General features: G+C 42.5%; 1 protein-coding gene across 4 annotated transcripts in view; it reads left to right on the forward strand.

Moving 5' to 3' along the window:
- ASIP (agouti signaling protein) overlaps positions 1-20,245 on the forward strand; it is an 80,603-nt gene that overhangs the window by 30,882 nt on the left and 29,476 nt on the right. Inside the window, exon 1 of one of the 4 annotated variants that reach the window (XM_077335300.1) lies at positions 8,239-8,275. The exons of the other annotated variants lie outside the window; for them this stretch is intronic. Within the exon in view, the coding sequence (XP_077191415.1) occupies positions 8,256-8,275 (20 nt within the window). The 5' untranslated portion in view covers positions 8,239-8,255. Of the gene's footprint in view, positions 1-8,238; positions 8,276-20,245 lie in introns of those variants that run through there. 4 annotated transcript variants of the gene reach the window in all.

Raw genomic sequence — 20,245 nt, forward strand, 5'->3', positions numbered from 1 at the left:
CGCGTGTGTGCGTGCACAAAGGTTGTTCAAACACAAAGGAATGCGGCAAAGGGTTCAGGACATGGACACCAAACTCTTTTCACTCGTCCCAACCTTTCCAACTCCCTCTTTTAAGTATAGGCCATGGGGGATCTGCCCTTGCTAATGGGGGTCAAAAGCCTTTTACCAGTTCTATGTGCTACAAAGAGATTTTTGTAACCTAATGAGGAATTCAGAGTCTGCTGCAAACCATTGCCTTTTGGTTTGCCTAGACTGGTAACGATCCCAGTTATTTGGTCATTCTCTACATACATTTCCAAGGTATGAAAAGGAGAACCATTCCTTTGCAGAAGAAAGAGAAGTAATGCTAGAGGGACATTTAATAGAATTAGAATTAGTGTCAAATGTACTTATGAAAGACAAATCTTAAGATTTTTGACAAAGTTGGGGGTTCAGAAACCTAAAATGCTTTGAAGGAATTATTTGTTCAAAGATTGACAGTTTATAAGGCCTTATGTGTTTTTTGCATAAACAGATTGCCAGCTATATAATGGATGGAATTGCTCTTTCTAGAGGAAATCTTTTGTATTTAGCTGTTTTTATTGCAACAAAGAAAATAGCAGCTGTTTTTGTATTCATCAAAGAGAAGTCTGAATAAACAGAAAATTTTCAGATCCAGCCTAGTAAAACACATCAATTGAGTGGCAAAAACTGAAAGCAGCTTTAATAAGCAACTGCATTTGACCCTTAAATAAAAATGACACGTTTCTATCTGTATGGTTTAATTTGCTTTTCAGTTCATTTTCTTTTTGCGGAGCTTAGGGGTCAAACTAGATATTACATGGCAGACACTCATTACAATCTCCTAACTAAAAGAAAAATGTACAGAAGTTGTAGACGATGACCAGTTTGAACACAGTAATGGTAAGAAAAAGTCACATTCCTGTTTCTGTTCTATTTATGGGGAATGAAATTAGAGCAGAAAAACAGACAGCAAGAATAGGAATATGCATCTCCATACACACACTCATAATTCCTCTGTTCAGCCTCACAGTCCCCTACCCATGGCTATTTTTTAAGAAGGTTTGGAGATACTTGCAACAACCATGTCATGGCCAATTTATCCCCAAACCCTTTGGATGCTCTCTTAGCCTCCTCCAGTGCAATCCGATTTAGAGTTTTTCCAGCTTAAGTACAGTAATTTTAATAGGTTTAGTCTTTGCATAGGATTACACTGTTAGTCACACAAGTAAATCTTGCAGCCAAGATGCCAATCAGCTGTGGGCCAGTTTGGGTTGACCACTGCAGGAAGCTGCAGTGTGAAGCTTCTAAAATTTATGTTCAATTTGGCAGTGTAGGTGGGTCTCTACTCTCATTCAGGCCCATAGTACCAGAGCCAGTTTAAGGAGCACAACTGGTACAGTTACTAGTGTTGCACATGTAATGGAGGGGGCCCCTTCCAGGGATAGCGGAAACTTTGGAAACAACTAACCACTTCGCTTTGCTGAAAATTTTTCTTGAACCATGGTGGGATGTTCAAGCACAATGCCCCAATATTTAAGGGACCTTCACACTGATGTGGCTTGTGGTCTGCACACATGCCCAATTAATGATGCACATGTTCAGTTACTAACAGAGCATACATATTGCTCTTTTTTAGTTCTTGCAGTCCATGAGCCATATAAGTATGAAGACCCTTAACAATCACAGTGTGAAGGCCCCCTAATTGTACAGCATTGTGGGGCCTCTGGAATTGCGGGGCCCCTAGCACAAGCTATATATGCTACTAAGATAAACCATTTCTGCCCTTATTTCAAAGCAAACAGGCATTAGCCTAGCTATTTCTTAATCCCTCAAAAATAATCAGAAAAAGGCAACACTTTAAACTTTTAACCTAAGGCGTCCCTGCAGGAACACAAAATGCCCTGTTCAGCTTCACAGTGTTGTAGAGCTGAACGAGGCATGTTTACACCTCCATGATGCCAGGATAGTGGCATGCCACTATCCCAGCATCTTGTGGTGGGATCTCCATGCCCCCAACTGCCACCATGAGGCATGGTGGACCTTTCCTGCCCCATTGTGCACACGCACAACTCCAGGGCAGATCAGATGCACCAGGAGATTTTGTCCCCCATGTATACTCGGGAAGCAGCAGAGCATGCTGCCCTGCTGCCACAATGCATAATTGGTCTTTGTCAGGTATCTGACAAATATATGATGACAGAAGCTTTGATTCTTAGAAGTGCATACACTGAAAATCTTATCGATCTCTAAGTTGCTATTGGACTTGACTCTAGCTTTTCTACTGAGGTCTAACATGACTCCCCTCTGTAACTACCCCCTTCCTTTGGAAATTGAAAGCAAACAAGGTTTCCTAAGGCTGCACCAGGGGTGGGCCATACCCCCTGCACCCCCCTAGTATGGTTCCCATCCTCACTATCCAAGGATGACTTAGCTCACTTTAATAGAAATTGCTCAGTGGGCCACCATTAAGTGGCACCCAGGCCCGTGCCATACCTGCCATACTTCAGATATACCACTGCCCAGTGACCAGTTCAGTTTAGGCGGGGGGGGGGGGAGTTATGGCTTTCCCTTCTCATCACTCATTACAAAATAAGCACAGGCTGTAGGACTTACACCCTTTAACAGTTAAAAAGACGTGAGCGCATATTTCATAAAAGCAAGTTAATCTGGAGATAAAGTCTTCAAGTTTTCACTAAATTGAGGGTAGGATTCATGCTACCATCGCTACCATTATTTTAAGATTGTGATGATTATGCCACATGCTTGTTTCTGATTGCCTGAGGTTTGAGTCTCCCTTTTAGAAAGTATGTCTGCAATATACCAAAGCTTTTCTGCTAAATTACTATATTGCATGTGATGACTTGTAACTTGCCCACCCCACCATCAGTAGAGGTGGTGCTCAGTAAATGCAGCCCCAGGGAACATTACATGTGGAACAACTGCTTTGACGTGAACAGCAGTCATTAGAGACCTCAAGTAATTACCAAAGCAATGATAGATAATCCTCATCATAGTTCAGCAGAAGCCATATGCTGATTCAAACCAGCTGAAGAAAAGATTGAACTCAGAACAGGAAAAAGCCTGAACGGGCCAGGGAATTATGTTCCCTTTATTTCAGAACCCTGTTGATACTAAAATTTAAAAACAGCTTCTGGCCATGGGGGTGGAGACTGTGCTGGTCGCTCTGATGGATGATCTCCAACGCCAGTTGGACCAGGGTAGATCATCCATCCTCGTGCTATTAGATCTGTTGGCCACATTTGATGTGGTCAATCACAAGTCATTGGTACACTGCCTCAGGGACACAGGGATTTCAGGAATGGCCTTGAAGTGGCTGACCTCCTTTCTTACGAACCAGTCACAGAGGGTTGTGGTGGGGGAAGAGTTGTCAGACTCCTTTGTACTTCCTTGTGGGTTACCATAAGGGGTTATATTCTCCCCCACTCTCTTTAACATCTATACGCCCAATCTGGCCCATCTGGTCTGGAGTTACGGGCTGGAGTGTCACCAGTATGCAGATGACAACCAGCTCTATCTCCTAATGGACAGCCAGCTGAATCTCCCCCCAGATACACTTGCCAGCTGTTTGGAAGCAGTAACTGGATGGATCAGGCAGAGTTGTGTGAAACTCACCCCCTCCAAGATGGAGGTCCTGTAGCTGGGAAGAAGGGGACAGGATCAGGAAGTGCATCTCCCTTGCCTGGATGGAGTGCAATTTACATCTGCCTTTATGACCAGGAACTTGGGCATGATTTTTGATGCCTCTACCTATTGAGGCTCAGGTCATGAAGGTAGCCCAGATGGCATTTTTCCATCTGTGCCAGGCACAGCTACTAGCACCTACCTGTCCCCGGAACATATGGCCACGGTGATCCAAAGAAAAGTCACTTCCAGATTAGACTTCTGTAACTTGCTCTATGTGGGTCTACCCTTGTCCTTGACTTGGAAATTGCAACAGAATGCAATAGCTCAGGTTCTCACTAAGTCATCTTGGAGGGCCCATGCCCAGCCACTGCTGAGACAGCTGTGTTGGTTGCCGGTTGCTTCTGAATAAAGTTCAAAGTATTGGTTCTGACCTTTAAGACTATATGCAGCCTGGGTCCTTCCTACCTGCATCTCCTTATGTCCCCCACAGGGTATTATACTCTGTGGGTATGAATCTGTTGAGGAATCTGTTGAGGATCACGTATCCCCGGGAAGCATGCCTGGCCTTGACCAGGGCCAGAGCTTTTTCAGTCCTTTCCCCTACCTGGTGGGATGAGCTCCCAGAAGAGCTGAGGGCCCTGTCGGAGCTCTCTGGATTTCACAGGGCCTGCAAGACGGCACTCCTTTGATATTGAGCATGATGGATTCTTGAAAGTTTCACCTGAAAATCTAAGCAAGGCAGTACCTAGAATTTAAATCATGTAGAATATGGTTGCCAGGTGTCCAGTTTTGAACTGGACTGCCCAGTCCCTTCTTTCCAGAAAATATACTGAGACAATATCAATAGTTTTTTCTAATCAAGTAAGTCTGTAGCCACCATGGCCCAGATCCATGTGTGTATACTTTCTTTCCTCCATGGTTTGGTAAAGTGGTGATTCCCCCATTTGTTTGTTCTCCACATGGCAGGAAAGTGTGAAAAGAACCAAACACACCCTTCAGGACACTCCTGGTGGGATCCTACTGGCTTGACGGAATAAGGCGAGAAAGAGAAAGACTGTTGCAGCCAACCAATCAGTTTCCCATGTTGGTTCCAGCTGACTGTGAGAAGTACAGGGTGGCAAGATTGACTTGGAGGGGGGTCCAGGCAAGAAAAAAGGCTGTAGAGTTTGGATGCAGCAGGTAGTATGGGGGCAGGGGTCTGTTTTGCAGTTTTATTTTTGGCACAGCTCTGGTGACTGCAGTCACTTTATTGCTACTAAGTATTTAAGACGGCAAGACTATACACATTAATCCGTGAGTGAGAACCATTGAGCTCATTATTGAAGCTTCCTTCTGGGTAAATATGGTTAGGATTCCGTAGTAATTGGCTGTGATTTCAGTGGGAGAGTTAATCATATGCTGTTAACCTTCCAAAACAATAGAGATTTTAAAAATCTTTATCTGGGTTATGTCTCTTAATATGCCCCCTTTATTCTGTATATAATATCATTTGCTAGACTGTCTGTATAATCCTATGCAGATGTTCTCCATCTAATGATTTCATTGATGTCAGTGGGCTTAGGGCAGCAGTAACCGCAAAGGATTGCACTGTGGCTGTCGCAATTTATTGCCAGTCCCACCCATCAAGCAGGCCACACCCTGTACTTGATCTTTGGCTCAGGGGTAGAGGTGGATCTGATAGCAGCAAATGCAATGCAATGCCATGGTCAGACCACTACTCCTTGAAGGCCTGACTACAGATTCCCCACCTTCCCCCCCAGAGACAGAGAGAAGATATTTGCCTGCCCACAGAGACATATGGATCCAGAAGGATTCCTGAATGCTTTGTGGGACCCAAAGCCTCCCAACAACTTGTTCGATGAGATGGTCAACGATTGGCATAACTGGATGTTGGCCACCATTGATGAGATTGCTCCCTGATGTCCTCTCCTGCAAAAACACTTTATAGGACACTTATGAGAACCTTTGAGATGGCAGTGCGAGAGGCTAAATGTGAATTTTATGTCCTCTCCATTGCAACTGCAAGCTCACATCTGGCCCAATTATTTAGGGTAATTTGGTCTCTGGCCACCCTGCAGAAATAGTAGTCCATTGGAAATCAGTTGTGAGGATTAGCTGCTTGGTGGGTTCTACCATATGGCTTGGTTTAAACTGGACTGCCTGGCCAACCCCAAGCTGAGCATGCAGAGAGACTTCTCTTTGAAGGATCAGCTGCTTGGTGGGCCTGGTTTCACTTGGCCTGGTTTCAAACAGGTTGCCCACCAGACCCAAAGCTAAGTCTGCAGGGAAAGCTCTCTTTGCAGGATCAGCTGCATGGTGGGTTCTGCCACATGGCCTGGTTTAAACTAGGCCACCCAACAGACCCCAAGCCAAGCCTTCAGGGAGAGCTGTCTCTGCAGGACTGATTGCTTGTTGATCTCTGCTGCCCAGCAGAGCCCCAGTAGAGCCTGTGGGGAGAACTTTCCTCATAGAATTGGCTCCTTGGCAGGGTCTGTTGGGCAGTCCACGGTAAAACAGGCTGCCCAGCAAAGTCCCAGCCAAGCCATAGTAAGAGTTCTCCATGCAAAGTTGGTTGCTTCTGAGCTTAAAGGAACCCAAAACAGCAGCTTTGCCACTGGCTTGTTTTTAGCAGCCTTATCGTTGCTTTTTTCTCAGCATTTTTTGTTTGAATCAATTGGACCCAAAACAATTCAGGACCTCTGGAAAATCTCAGAACCAAATACTCTAGTAGTACTGGCATCTGTTTTTTTCTTGAGAGTCCCAATTTTTTTTCAGGTCCAAAAGAAAACAAAAAATACCAAGGGGAGGATAGCACACCCCATTTTGCACCATTGGCTTTGATAATGAAGAGAGGGACTTGATCCTGGCTTTTTTAGACTGGAGAGAGAGGCAAAGAGTGCAAACAAGAATGAGAGAGAGAGAGAGAGAGAAATCTGCAAGACAGAACAAAGAAGGAGATATCCCAACACAGTCAACTTCCATTGCTGAAATCTTTTGTTTTCAAGATGTAAATTCCAAAGAAACCACCCAGTCTGCCCTTTCTGGGTGGATTTCAACAGGCTGGCCGATTGTGCCAGAAGTTGCCAATGCAAAATACTTAGTTCAGTTTACCTTTTGCTTTGAAAAAAGTGCAGGAGAAACCAGGGTTTTTTTTAGGAATGGGAGGGGGGGGAGAACAGGGAAGATATGAGAGAGTGCTGGGATGTTTATGAATTTGTCTGAACACAAGTTAAAAACACAGTAACAATAGGTAATGCAAGTTTTCATGCAATGTAAAAGATACTTTGGTCAAAACGTGCAATAGTTAAATGTAAGTTTTCATTTTATTATTTGTCTTCTGGAGACTATAAATATCATTGGGAACACAGTGGTTTTGTTTTCAAAATCTACGTTTAAAAGCCTTGAAAAGAAAACATAACCTATTATTAGTTTTATATATTGAATTTCAACCTGCTATAAAATCATTTAAAACCTAGAAATCTCTGTATGAGACTTATACCGCAGAAATCTTGTGCGCTCTGGTTTGTTTCCTTTTTTAAAAAAATTCTGCTCCCACTGAAGCAATGTGGTGATGGGAATTAGGTCACAAAACTGGATTTGTGTATTGTGCTAGACGAGGATCCCAGAATATGCTATTCAGCCACACTACTGTATCTCAAACCCCGATACAACAGGCAGAAGCACTGTTATCATGCTGCTATCCCCATCGAGATCCTCTTGGGTGACACATGGGGAAAAGAGAGAGGATCGTGTCAGTAGGAAATAACATTCCATACTTTGAATGCTGGCTTGAATGTGCACCTATAGTCAGAGGTGGTTTGGCCGAGTAGCACATTGCTCCAGGCCCCACAGTTCTAGGGGGCCTACAGTGCTGTATGATTAGGAGGCCACACTATTATTGTTAGGTGGTCTTCCTATTTATGTAGCTATGGACCACAAGGAGGAAAAAAAGAACCTGCCAATTGCTTCAAAAGTTCCAGCAGTCCTTGGAAAGGATGCCCCAATGCTACAAGACATGTAACAGCACCAGTTGTGATCTGCTAAGTCCACATGAATCCTTAAACTGTCTCTGGTGCTATAGGCCCTGCAAATTCTTAATTCATGTCTGCAATTCATGTACCCTGTGAAATAATGTTATGCATTATTCAAAAAGGCCTTTTTTTCACTGGAAATAGGTTGGGGGTGGGGAGATAAACTGTCCCCAACTAGGACAAAATATGTCCAGTGCAAGAATCATGAAGAATGTTTCCATTTTCAATAGTGGGTTTCAGGACACACTCCCTCATGAAACTCGAGAGGTGTTAACTTAAACCATTTCCTTTTGCGGGCAAAGTACTGCTGCACACCTTCTGGATTCTCTTCCTATATGATGCAGACAAAACCTTTCTGAAGTTTACTGTTATGAAGTTTTCCAACTCTTATGAGGTGAAGACATCAACTATTTATGCTCAAGTATTGGGGGGAGGGGAGGGGAGGGGAGGGGGGAGATTGCACGTGTAACTAACAGGCCACATAACTGGACTGCAAGTATTTTTAATACCCTGATTGACTCTTAGCTGCCACTCTATCAGAAGAAAAAGGAAGAGCAAATTATTAGAAGCCACGTAATGCCAGACGCTACAAAAAGGTATGTGGTAGTTTAAGGATTTTTTAATTGTTTGTCAACTGTGCTATTTGAAAATACAATAACTCTTTTTATTCCAAAATCGTCACTCTGTAATTCTTGTTCAGATGTCAGTTTATTTGTTTTATTTTTTTAAAGGTAAGGATAAAAAGCTGCTCAAACATGAAGTGTAAACTAACAACAAAGATTGATGATAAATGATAGATTCATTTTAAAAGTGATGATAATGTCATGAAATGTCTAACTTTATGTCCTACTTTTAACATAATATTACAAAATTTGTACAATTTTCTATGCTCAAAATCAGTGAAAATAAAATGAGCCTATTTGGGTTCACATTACAAGGAAGCATTTCCCTTTGGTTTCAAAAGATGTACTTGTGCTCACAACAGTGGAGTTATAATAAAGTACAGTATTTGCTGGCGTATAAGACTACTTTTCCCCCCTGAAAAACATGCCTCCAAGTGGGGGGGGGGTCGTCCTATACGCCGGGTGCATTTCAGTTGGGATAGACATAGCTGCCCATAGTGGCCCATAGTACTGTAATGTAATGTAACAAACTTTATATTTTGAGTGGAAATGTCGGGGAGTCATCTTATACGCCCAGTAGTCTTATACGCCGGCAAGTATTTTTTTTAATCAGCATTTAAAAAAAATATTTACCCTGAAGCAAATAATAGCAAAAACTATTTTAGCTTTTTAAAAAGCTTTTATTTAAAAGTAAACAAATAAAACATTTATTTTTCATTCATGTTTCCTGAGCCTCCGGGGAGGGTGGTATATAAATATAATAAATAAATAAACTAAATAAATAACAACAAAATGACGAAGTCTGAGGAAGAGTGCTTGCACTCGAAAGCTCACGCCTTGAATAAATCTTTGTTGGTCTTAAAGGTGCTACAGGACTCTGATGTTATAAAATGAACAGGCTGTCACTAAAAATGAAAGTCCTAATCTGGATCCAAAGTGTGTCTGTTTATTGAGTTCGATGTCTTTGAATAGCTTTCTTTCTCCTTCCAAATAGTTGCATTTTTCCCCAACTTCAACAGCATCTCACTCTCACTCTCTTTTAGGACTCAAATTTAAATGAGAATATGTAAAGGTGAAACTAAATGTTCCACTTAACAGAGAGAAATATTCACATTTAAAGGTATTTAATGAAAGAAGAGTTCCTGCTTAACTAATAACACAGAATTTCATTCCCTTCCTTGCTGCCTCACACATCTTTTGTCCTTGCATAGTTTCTCTGCTGAGCAAAAGGAACTCCCCCTCCCCTTATTTTTCACCAAGGAAAATCTGGTTGGGTCCAGCCAAGGGCACAGCTTCAGGTGGGCATGTGTATTTATAAACTTTTTAATAAGCTTTCCTTATTTTCTTTCATGGTTGACCTGCTTAAATTAATTCACTGATTATAATTTAAAATGTGCATTCTAAATCAAATACCCACACTTTAGTCTAATTTTTATAATGTGTTCATTTTGGGATGCATAAGCACATTTTTTGTATTAAAAGGATTTTTACTCATAGGAACATTATCTACATGTTTTAAATATATAACTGTGGAAGAGTTCTGTTGAAATTACCTTTAGGAAATAATCATACATGGGGAAAGTCCTGCATTCTCCCAAATTGCTACCTCTATCCTATTATTATTAAAATTCAAACTATTAAAACAGGAAGGAGGGGGGACATGGTAGACAGATTGAATCCCAATCCCAGAACATTTGGTTGATTTTCAGTTGTAAAGTTCTATCACAGATTTATTACATTAGATCCCTACATGTCCCATAATAGTCAGGAGGCTTCCAAATGCATATCCCTAGTTAAGAAGGCAAGTACATTTGAGAATGTGTGTTACCCATGCAGTTTCTAAGGCTTATGCAGCAGTCTTGACTGTGCATGCCTAAAACTGGTAGAATTTCAATTTATTTCATAGAATCATAGAGTTGGAAGGGGCCATACAGGCCATCTAGTCCAACCCCCTGCTCAACGCAGGATCAGCCCTAAGCATCCTAAAGCATCCAAGAAAAGTGTGTATCCAACCTTTGCTTGAAGACTGCCAGTGAGGGGGAGTTTACCACCTCCTTAGGCAGCCTATTCCACTGCTGAATTACTCTCACTGTGAAAAATGTTTTCCTGATATCTAGGCTATATCGTTGTACTTGAAGTTTAAACCTATTACTGCGTGTCCTCTCCTCTGCAGCCAACAGAAACAGCATCCTGCCCTCCTCCAAGTGACAACCTTTCAAATACTTAAAGAGAGCTATCATGTCCCCTCTCAGCTTCCTTTTCTCCAGGCTGAACATTCCCAAGTCCCTCAACCTATCTTCATAGGGCTTGGTCCCTTGGCCCCAGATCATCTTCGTCGCTCTCCTCTGTACCCTTTCAATTTTATCTACGTCCTTCTTGAAGTGAGTCCTCCAGAACTGCACACAGTACTCCAGGTATTTGATAACCCCAACCACACTTTTGTGAACTAGGCGATGTTTCCTACCTCTGACACCAAGTGTCCATGTAACGGGATTGGGCTTGCACATTTTAAAATATCATGCTTAAAAAAATAGCTATCTACATTTGCAGCTGTTCTCTCCGTTTGCTTCTTATGTTTGATCTTGTTGATTCCAAACGGAGCTCTTGCTCTGTGTACCCCCTCTCTCCCCACAAAAAACTGCAGTATTTCCCCCCTAGACTTCTACACAACATTGTGCAGTTGCCCAACTTCTAGATTTCCTGTAGCTTCGTTGTACTATTTTGGTATGATCTTTCCTGGAAGATCATACTACAAGTAGATTTTGGGTCCACGTGGACAGAAAGCACTGGATTTCCACATAGCCCTACTTCTCGCACCATTGCACACTCACCAGCAAGCTACTTGCCATTTTTTAAATCAGTATATTCCTTTTAAAATCTGCAAAAAGCCTGCTGTTGACAGGAGGGGGGGAATGGCAGGCGCAAAGGGAACGCATGGAGAATCACCATGCATAGGGTCTACTGCCACTGCAAACACAAAACTGGGAATCATCCCTGTCTGGAAGCAACCTTTCTAGCTTGAGCAAAAAAGCTGCATCTGTACATTCAACATCATCCTTTATTCATTCAATGGACCAGCAAAAAAACACACACAGATAAAACAGAAATCAAGTACAAGAAATAAAGCATAATGTTAACAGATAGTCCCACCAGACACCAGAGAGATCTATATTCTACTAGGAATATAACAAAACTTTGTCCATGAGTATGAGATGTTGGAAACTTTATCTTCACGTAAGAAGGTCACTAATAAAGTCAGTAGAGCAATTAGAATTAATAAAATGTCCATTTTTGTCCAGAAATAATTACATCCGGTTGGTTCCTGTTAACTAACTACACAGGAGCATGTGAGGGAACAAAAGTGTTTGAAGGATAATGCACAGGTCTAATGACCTAGCCAATCTACTGAATCCCACATTTAGGAAACCTTTTACTTTGTTCTGATTTAATGTCCTACTTTCTATACATTTGGAAGGGAGACATTGTGGTATTGCGTACCAGAAATGTATATGCCCTTGGGCTAGTAGGGAAGTTGGAACTTGAAGCTATTGGGCATTTCTTTTTGCATTACAATTTTGATTGCGATGCTAGACATGTTTTCATTACTCTGATTCTTTATTTAAAAAAGCAACTTCCAGGTAGATCAGAGAGATTGTACATTTACTTTCTCTTCGTGGACCATGTAAAACATTGCCAGATTTTGTGCAGCTGTATTATGTAATAGCTTTTATGTATTATTTCTCATAACGTTTTGACTTTTGAACAGTTTCAATAAATGATTCATTCTTTCAATATAATAGCTTCATTTATGAAGTCACGTGACCCCATCACTTATTTCACTTACGAATAACCTGTGAAATCAGGATTTGGCCTGTGAGCCAAATGTATTTATTATTACATTTTATACCACCCTTCCAAAAGGGCAGTTTACGTGGTAGTAAAAGCACACAAATATAAATCTGGATAAAAACATACTGTTGCACTAAAGAATACAAAATCAATCAATCTTAAAAGTAAACCATTTCCTTTATTCCTTTCCTTTACATCTCTTCTTTTCCTGCAGTGTGTGAGGGAGAAGGCACTAAACTTGATATTTTAAATATTTTGGCATTGCAAGATGTCTATTTAGATGCATAAGCAAGCCAGGCACATTGATGGAACTGTTTTAGGTCCTGCAGGACCCTGACCTCTTCTGCTTAAATTTGCCTAAATAGATAACGAATATATCCCTTTTTGTTCTTTGCTCCACCTTTCTTACAGACACCTGTCCCTTGACTGGTTAATCAATTCACATTGTAGCAAGGACAATGCCAAGGAACAAGCAAGGATTAAATCAGGATGCCCATGTTCATGCATTACATGAAGTTAAGATTAACCATGGTGTTCCAAACATCAATTTTAAACCACAGTTTTATTTATTTATTAGCAAGAAAGCCCATTGCAAGCAGGAATGCAATGGATGCTAGGACCCAGGGGTCACCAGGAGGTGCAGATCTCTGTGTGTGTGTGTCTCTCTCCCTCTTGCTGCGTGTCTCAGTGTGCCTCGCAGCCAGAAGCATAGCAGGTAATCAGGGCTGGTTTGTAAGAGGAAAGGAGGGCTGGTGTGCAGTTTGGGGCAGCTCTCTGTCTCTGTCTCCCTCAGTTGCAGCAGGGGCAGCTCTCTGTGTCTCTGTCAGCAGCTTGGGGCAACTCTCTCTGTGTCTCTCTCTGCCTCCCTAGCAGCAGGAGCGATAGGAGGGAATGAGGGCTTGTGGTCAGTCTGGCAGGGCTCTGTGTGTCTCCCTCTGTCTCTGGCATGTCTGAGAGGAATGTGGCTAGCGTCCAGGGAGGGAGGGCAGGAGCTGTAGGGGCAGGGCCAATCAGGGTGCAGCCAGAGTTGCTGGCTGTATCCTGATTGGCCCTATTCCAACTTGGACAGCCAGACATGTCCTACCCCCCAGGCCGTTTCACAAATATATAGAGGAACCGTGGATAAGGATTTATTTTTACATTTCTCCTTTGCTGTTCCCCAATGGCTCAGGGTAGCTCAGGCACTCTAACAGAAGTGTCCCACTAACAATAGTTAGCTGAATGAAACAGTGGCTTTGTATGATGTCTGGACTGACCCATTGAAGAAAAAGTGGTCTTTGCTTCAGGGAGAAATTGACTTTCTTTTCATACCTTCTTCCTGAGGCATGCAAAGAACCTGTTGGCTGTAGATGTAGAGACAGTATTTAGAGAAGTAATAGGCTTTAATCTCTGTTGGCAATACATCCTGCTTCCTAATTACAATGGATAGGGTTAGAAGATAAGCTCTGTTGTTCCTGTAAATAGGGTCCTTTACTGCAGACTGGGAGATTTGGGAGTGGATCCTAGGGAAGAAAGGGACCTTAATGGGCTATAATGCCATAGAATCCACCCTCTAAAGCTGCCAGGGGAAACTGATCTCTGTAGTTATAATTATGTGAGATCTTTAGACCCTACTGGAAGGGTGGCAACCCTAGCTACAGAGGTAAAAACACACTTGAGAACATTAATTTCTGCATTGTCTATGAGCTGGAGAATAAGCCATTGCTCTAATGGAGTGTGCATGGATGTTCAATGGACATAACATTTCCCAATAGCCTAACAATCCATCTGCACAGAGTCTAAGCTGATGCTCTCATAGCCTTCTTCAGGCCCCCCCAAAGCAAATAAGCAATGCCTTATCGCAATGAAACTCCAGGGCTTTCCTGAGATAAAATAATAATGCCCTCCTAACACCTAAAGAACACAAATGCTCATTCTCAGAGCTTGGCATAGGGATAAATATGGGTAACACAATATCCTGGAACAAATGGAACTTAGAAAATTCCTTAGGTAGAAACTAGAAGTGTGCAAAAAAAAAATGGGGTTTGGGGGCATTGAACCAAATCATCCTTTATCAGTTTGGTGAATCCTGAATCCCCGGTTTAATATAAGGATTCGGATTCTGCAACAATTCAAGATTCCCGAGTTGATTTGACTCCATTATAACCTATGGAACCATTTAAGTGTATGGGAAATCTAGCACGTCTATTCAATATTCTGGTGGGAGTAGAGTTTGAGAGGCACCAATGTGCAGCATAGCTCCTGGAGTTTCTCCTTAAAGGAACCCCCAAGTTTCAAAAGGTTTGGACCAAGGGGTCCAATTCTGTGGGTGTCCAAAAATCCCTTCCTCCATTGGTTTTTAAGGTGGGAAAAAAGGACAAGGCAATACAAGCCCAGCAAAATGCCCCAGAGACTCTCTGTAGGGAAAGTGAAGGGGGGCATTTTTGCAAGGCGAGCCCAGCATCAGGACCAGTGCAATACCGCCCAGCATGACCAGTGCCACTGTGGCAGTGCCAACCCAACAGGACCAAGTTTGCATGAGAGAATCCCTGAAGTGGATACTGGGAGGGGGTCATTTCTCCAGGGACAGGAAAACCAGTGCAATGTATCAGAGTCCAGCCAGCAGCAGCACCCTGTGCCACCCTAATAGTGCCTAGCAGCAGAACCCGGTGCCCTATTGGGGCAACTGCCAGCTCAACAGGGCTGCAGCATAGAATCACAATCCTGGGCAGAGTCTGCACTTGGTCAAGCGCAGACAAAACTCACAAACAAACTTCTATAGAAAGAAAGCTTTAATTGGAAGTAGCTCTGGACACTATAACATTCGAAGTCAAGACTGTTCGATACTAGGACAGCAAACAGTTGTCAATACATTTCTCCCGCCTAAAACCCAAGCGTTCCCTTGGTCAGGCCGGCGCCTCGGGCTAGCAGATAAGATGTTTACAGGAACTGGGCAACATTGTTTCACAGCGGGGAGACTATGCAGTGTGAAAACGCAAAGGATCAAAAAACTGCTCTGTGCAGTTTACACCCTGGCCAGTATTGCACTGATCCTGCTACCCAGGATTATGACCAGTGCAATACTGTCTGGAAAGATTGTGATTCTGTGCTGCAGTTCTATTGAATCTCAGCACTTTAACAAGATAAAAAACAGAGCTGCAGGGGTCACATATGTAACCTAGCCATAGGCAAAGCTGCAGTGACAGATACCATATAACCCAGAAGGTGTAGCATGCTTTGAACTGATTGGAACGGATGAGATCTGAACCAACACCCTTTCCAGTACAATGTTCTATCCTTTGGTCTAGCTACTGCACCCAGGGTATTCCCTAAGTCACTGCTTACCTCCATCTCTGGGATATTTTCAAAAATATGCTCAGTGGTAAATATGAATAATTTTGCTACAATTTAATATGCTATAATGTGTTTAATGCAATAGAGTTCAGTGTTTGCAATGCTATAAACATTCATTTGATATCTTACAATGTTGGTAACATTACCTGTTGTGACTGTATGAGAAGGGTCCTGTCCAAATAATACATTGTCTTTTTTGTTTCTACTTTCAACGTTTACTTTTTACCACCTCTCAGGTGGCAAAAATTAAGATACATGTGCTAACCTAGCATAGAGTGCAGCAGTTTGTAGCTCTCTCTCAACTGTGTGCAGTTCAGGAAACCTCGCTTCAAGAAGGACGTGGACAAGACTGAGAGGGTACAGAGGAGAGCAATGAGGATGATCTGGGGCCCGGGGAAGGCTGAGGGACTTGGGAATGTTCAGCCTGGAGGAGGTTGAGAGGGGACATGATTGTTGTCTTTAAGTATTTGAAAAGTTGTTAGAGGAAGGCAGGGAACTGTTCCAATTGGCAGCAGAGGATAGAACCCACAGTAATAGGTTTAAACAGGAAAAAGATTTTTCACAGAGTAGTTCAGCAGTGGAATCGACTACCTAGGTAGGTGGTGAGCTCTCCCTCACTGGCTGTCTTCAAGCAGCAGCTGGACAGATACTTATCCTGAATGCTTTAGGCTGATCCTGCATTGAACAGGGGGTTGGACTAGGTGGCCTGTATTTATTCTATCTTCTAATTTCTTGGCTGAGTCAAAGAAAAATTCTTAAGACATTGTAAAGGGGACATTTGTTCCAATGACTTTTCTTATATTCATGGCCAGGAGGACATTTGGCGCTATGTGTAATAAATAAGCAATTAGATTTTTATAGTTACAGCAAGCAGTGTTTTTGCTGCCACAGTTTTTGTCCATTTGGCCGTGTTCCTTTATGAAGATATTAAAGTTAAAATTAAAGGCAAGGTATATATTGTAAACTTTAAGTGAACTAACAAAAACAAATTTTGTAATTTGTTGGGAAAGTTTCTGCCATATTCTGCTTTTTTCCTAGCAGATGGTTTGCCTTTTTAATGTGGAACTTACACGCCTGGATTTCATCCTTTTGCTGCATTAAGATGTGTCTCAGCATTTTTTTTTAGTGTTTTCCCAGATGGGCTGGTGTTCTGAGGAGTTAGGAGTGAGATAGAAAATGGGATTGTCAGTATAGACCCACAGTATATTTTTGAAAGAACTAAAGGCCTTTCATGTAGTGCCATTTCCTCCTGTACCCCTTTCCTTCACATAAGCTTGATAAACATTTTTACTTGTTTTTGGGGCAGCAAGAATATTTTGATCAGTAATAATGGGTCAGCTCAGAAGGCTGTTTTGTACTCATCATCTCTAAAGCTGATTGTCAGTTTTATTACTTAGGCAAGACCCTGTTTGGTACAAAAGACAGGGCGGTTGAGGGCTCCTGTAATATAGTTACAAATATTGCTACAACTATATTATTACTTCTAACCAATTATTTAGCATCATACTGTAGGCTCTGTTCTATAATTTGCAGATGCATAGTAATTTCTATTTTGCCTGGAAAACTTATAAATGACTGCCAAATAGTTTGTACAGATACAATTATCTGATGCTTCATCTATTTCTATTTCAGCTGTATATATACATAATTGGAATTATGCATGCAATCCCAGGGGACCGATGCTGGTAATAAATCAGTGTGCATGTCACCATATTGTACACAGGAAACAAGCTCCAAAGAGCTGCCCTAAGTATACTAAAGAGCTACTTCAGACCAACACGGCTACCCATTTGAATCCATACTAAAGGGCTTGTACTTGCCCAGTGGATTTTTAAAAAATCAACAACAGATCTCAGTTTCATATTGCAGCTAACTTTTGAAGTTTTTTTCCATTTCAAAAGCAGTTTGTAATTCCACATTAGGAGCTGTTCAAGAAACTCAAGTACAAAGTCCACTTGGGGCACAGAACTAATTTGTTGTTCTTTGGTTCATAGTTACGTGTCTACCGGGAGGGCCAGTGTATGGATTTCACTCACTAAATCAAGGCACATGTTTCTTATACTTGATACTGAGTTAGTAATGTAAACAAACAAGCAAGTTTAGCTAATCCTGAAGGATTTATAGCCGATTTCAAATTGTATCTTGAAAGCTACAATATCAAAAAATATCCTTTTTCTTCTAAAGTTTCTTGATAGTCTGCATCAGTAAGGCAGCTAGTCCAAATAGTCCGCAAGCCTGCACAATAAGTCTGTGAGCCACATGGCTCGACATAATAACTTTTAGCATAATAAATATCTGTGAAGGTGAATGGGTCACAGGTGCAAGTCCACAGTAGCTCTCGCACCTGATGGGAAACAATCCAGTTCTGCTTTGGGAGATGAGTCAAGCAGGTTATGACTTCAACATTTTTGAATTGTGAGTTGAGACAACCTCCTTAAACACGTGGATTCACAAAGAGGGTATCCCAGAAGAGTCTTAGTTTTAAAAACCGTCTATAAATAAAACCTCTTTCTTAACTGCAATCTTGCTGCAATTATAAATCACCTAGAACAGAGGCAGAGTGGGAGGATGAACAGCCGAAGAACAAGCCAAACTGACCGGCCCTTGCACTGTTGCTCAGCTTGCAGTTCAGACCTGACTGCTTTCACATAGGCCCATTATGCACGGAGTGGAAGGTCCTCATTCGGCGTGGAATGGCGGCGGCTAAAATCACCAATTATGCACGCTGCAGGCGGCAACCGGGCGCAGAGTCAACGTATGCCGCCGAAAAAGCCGCATTAGCGAGATGCGGAAGAAAGTGGAGCTTCCCGGGACCAGGGCACAACCAGAAGCGGCTCCAGAGTAGCTGCGTGCATAATCGGATACTCTGGGTTTTGCCGCTGTTGTGTTCCATCCCGTGCATAATCGGTTTGCTTCGCTTCTCCGCGTTCTCCATGCAGCCGTTTCAGCGGCCGTGCATAATAGGCCATAGGGGTGCGGAAAGCTGCTGCTGCTGTGCAAGCAGGACTAAGGCATGCAGGAACAGCATTCACATACCTTGTCCCTATGCCACTGGCATCCCCTTCTGGGCACTGACCTGACAACCCCCCTGTCACCCAGGAGCTCCTGCTCACCAACGGCAGAGCCATGGCTCAGAAGCTTCTCAAGAATATTATAACATTGGGGGGGGGGTCCACAACAAGTGCACCACGGTGTCTACCAGCATCTTTCCTGGCATGCACCAAGGCTTTTAAGAAAGTGGGTGAAGCCAATGGGGCTTTTGCCCAGCAGGACATGGGGAGATCTGGGCAGCAGCTGCCACCAAGAGTTTGTAGTAGGAAGGGAGAACCACAGGAAATTGCTAATTTAGTCTGGATCCAACCCCTTTACTATTGGTAAAAATATAATCATGTTCAGAAGAAGAGGATGCCTTTTTTCATCAAGCCAGTTTCCGCTAATGGCCCCTTTCCCCTTTGAGCTCTAATTAACAGCACAGGGGGGTGTCACTTTCAACTACACCAAATGGGGGAAGAGCTCAACCCTCCTCCTCCTCCTCCCCTGCCCCTAGCCTTGATCTAAAATGGATCTCCACAGGGTTTCAATTAGCATTTAGGTTGGCTAGGAGCAGCCAACCCTATAACTTATAGGGTGTTGTTGTCGTTGTTGTTGTTGTTTTTTAAGAATAGCATTTAGGAATTTAATTTTCTTCCAGCCCTGAGTAGACACAACCCATGCCCAATCCTGGATTGAATCCAGACTAAATTGAAAGTTTGCATTTTGTCATCCTCCTTATTCCAGATATACTTCCTGTTGTTCTTCAGGGTATCCTGTCCTCCAGGGTCAGCATTTGGTGATCAGGGAGCTGTGCTGGAGCAGGGGAGTGTCTGGAGCCAGTCTTTATGAGCTATTGTTTTGCATGGTTTAACACCACATTCTAGTATTATGTCATCCCAAATGCCACTCTGCTCTTCAGTGTGCACCATTACACTTATTGTCAGTCTCTCGGCTTCTTCCACCATCATTTAACATAGCCATAACTGTTTGACAAGTCCCAAACTATGAATTGTGAAACAAGCAGGATCATTAGGGCAATAATTGAAAAACCTCTCACCCCTGTTTTGGTGCAGAATCCATCAGAGCTTATGAGAAGGTACATGAAGCAAGGCTTCCAAGAAATTCCCTCTGCAGAGATCTCCAGGTCTGTTTACTTCAGTCTGCTATGGAAATTCTGCTGGGCTTGGTAGCATCTGTCCAGAATATTAATTGGGGAAGAAAAGATGCAATAATTTGGGCTGAGAATATAAAGAAAATGATAAATTTTGTCTTCCCGAGTGCTCTGAATATCAAGAGACCCAAAGCAAGACAATAGTCAGAATTCAAAGAGCTACTTGAGGTGCATCTTACAAATGCTCAGTGGGATTTTTTGGGATTTTGTGATCTGACATGGGGAGAGGGTCTGCTGCACAAAGACTTTTGAAATTATCTTTATGGAGCTGCAACAATGCAACATGGTCAAGTGACACAAATTCACATGACATCAGAGTTATGGTTATGGAATCAGAGTCAGGGAGATGACCTCACTAGTGTCAAGTTCAGAATAAAAGACCAAAAGAGCCAGGGCTAAGAAACACAAGCCATGAGATATACCATAATGAGGAACAAGCCACCATGGATGAATCATTACTGCTGAATAACCTCCTGCTCCCACTCGCCACATGTGTGCAAAGAGAGGCAAGAGGCATCACATCCTTCCCTTCAATATGTTCTTCCCAAAAATGGCAC

The sequence above is a fragment of the Paroedura picta genome, chromosome 4, assembly GCF_049243985.1.
Source record: "Paroedura picta isolate Pp20150507F chromosome 4, Ppicta_v3.0, whole genome shotgun sequence".
Lineage (NCBI taxonomy): Eukaryota > Metazoa > Chordata > Lepidosauria > Squamata > Gekkonidae > Paroedura > Paroedura picta.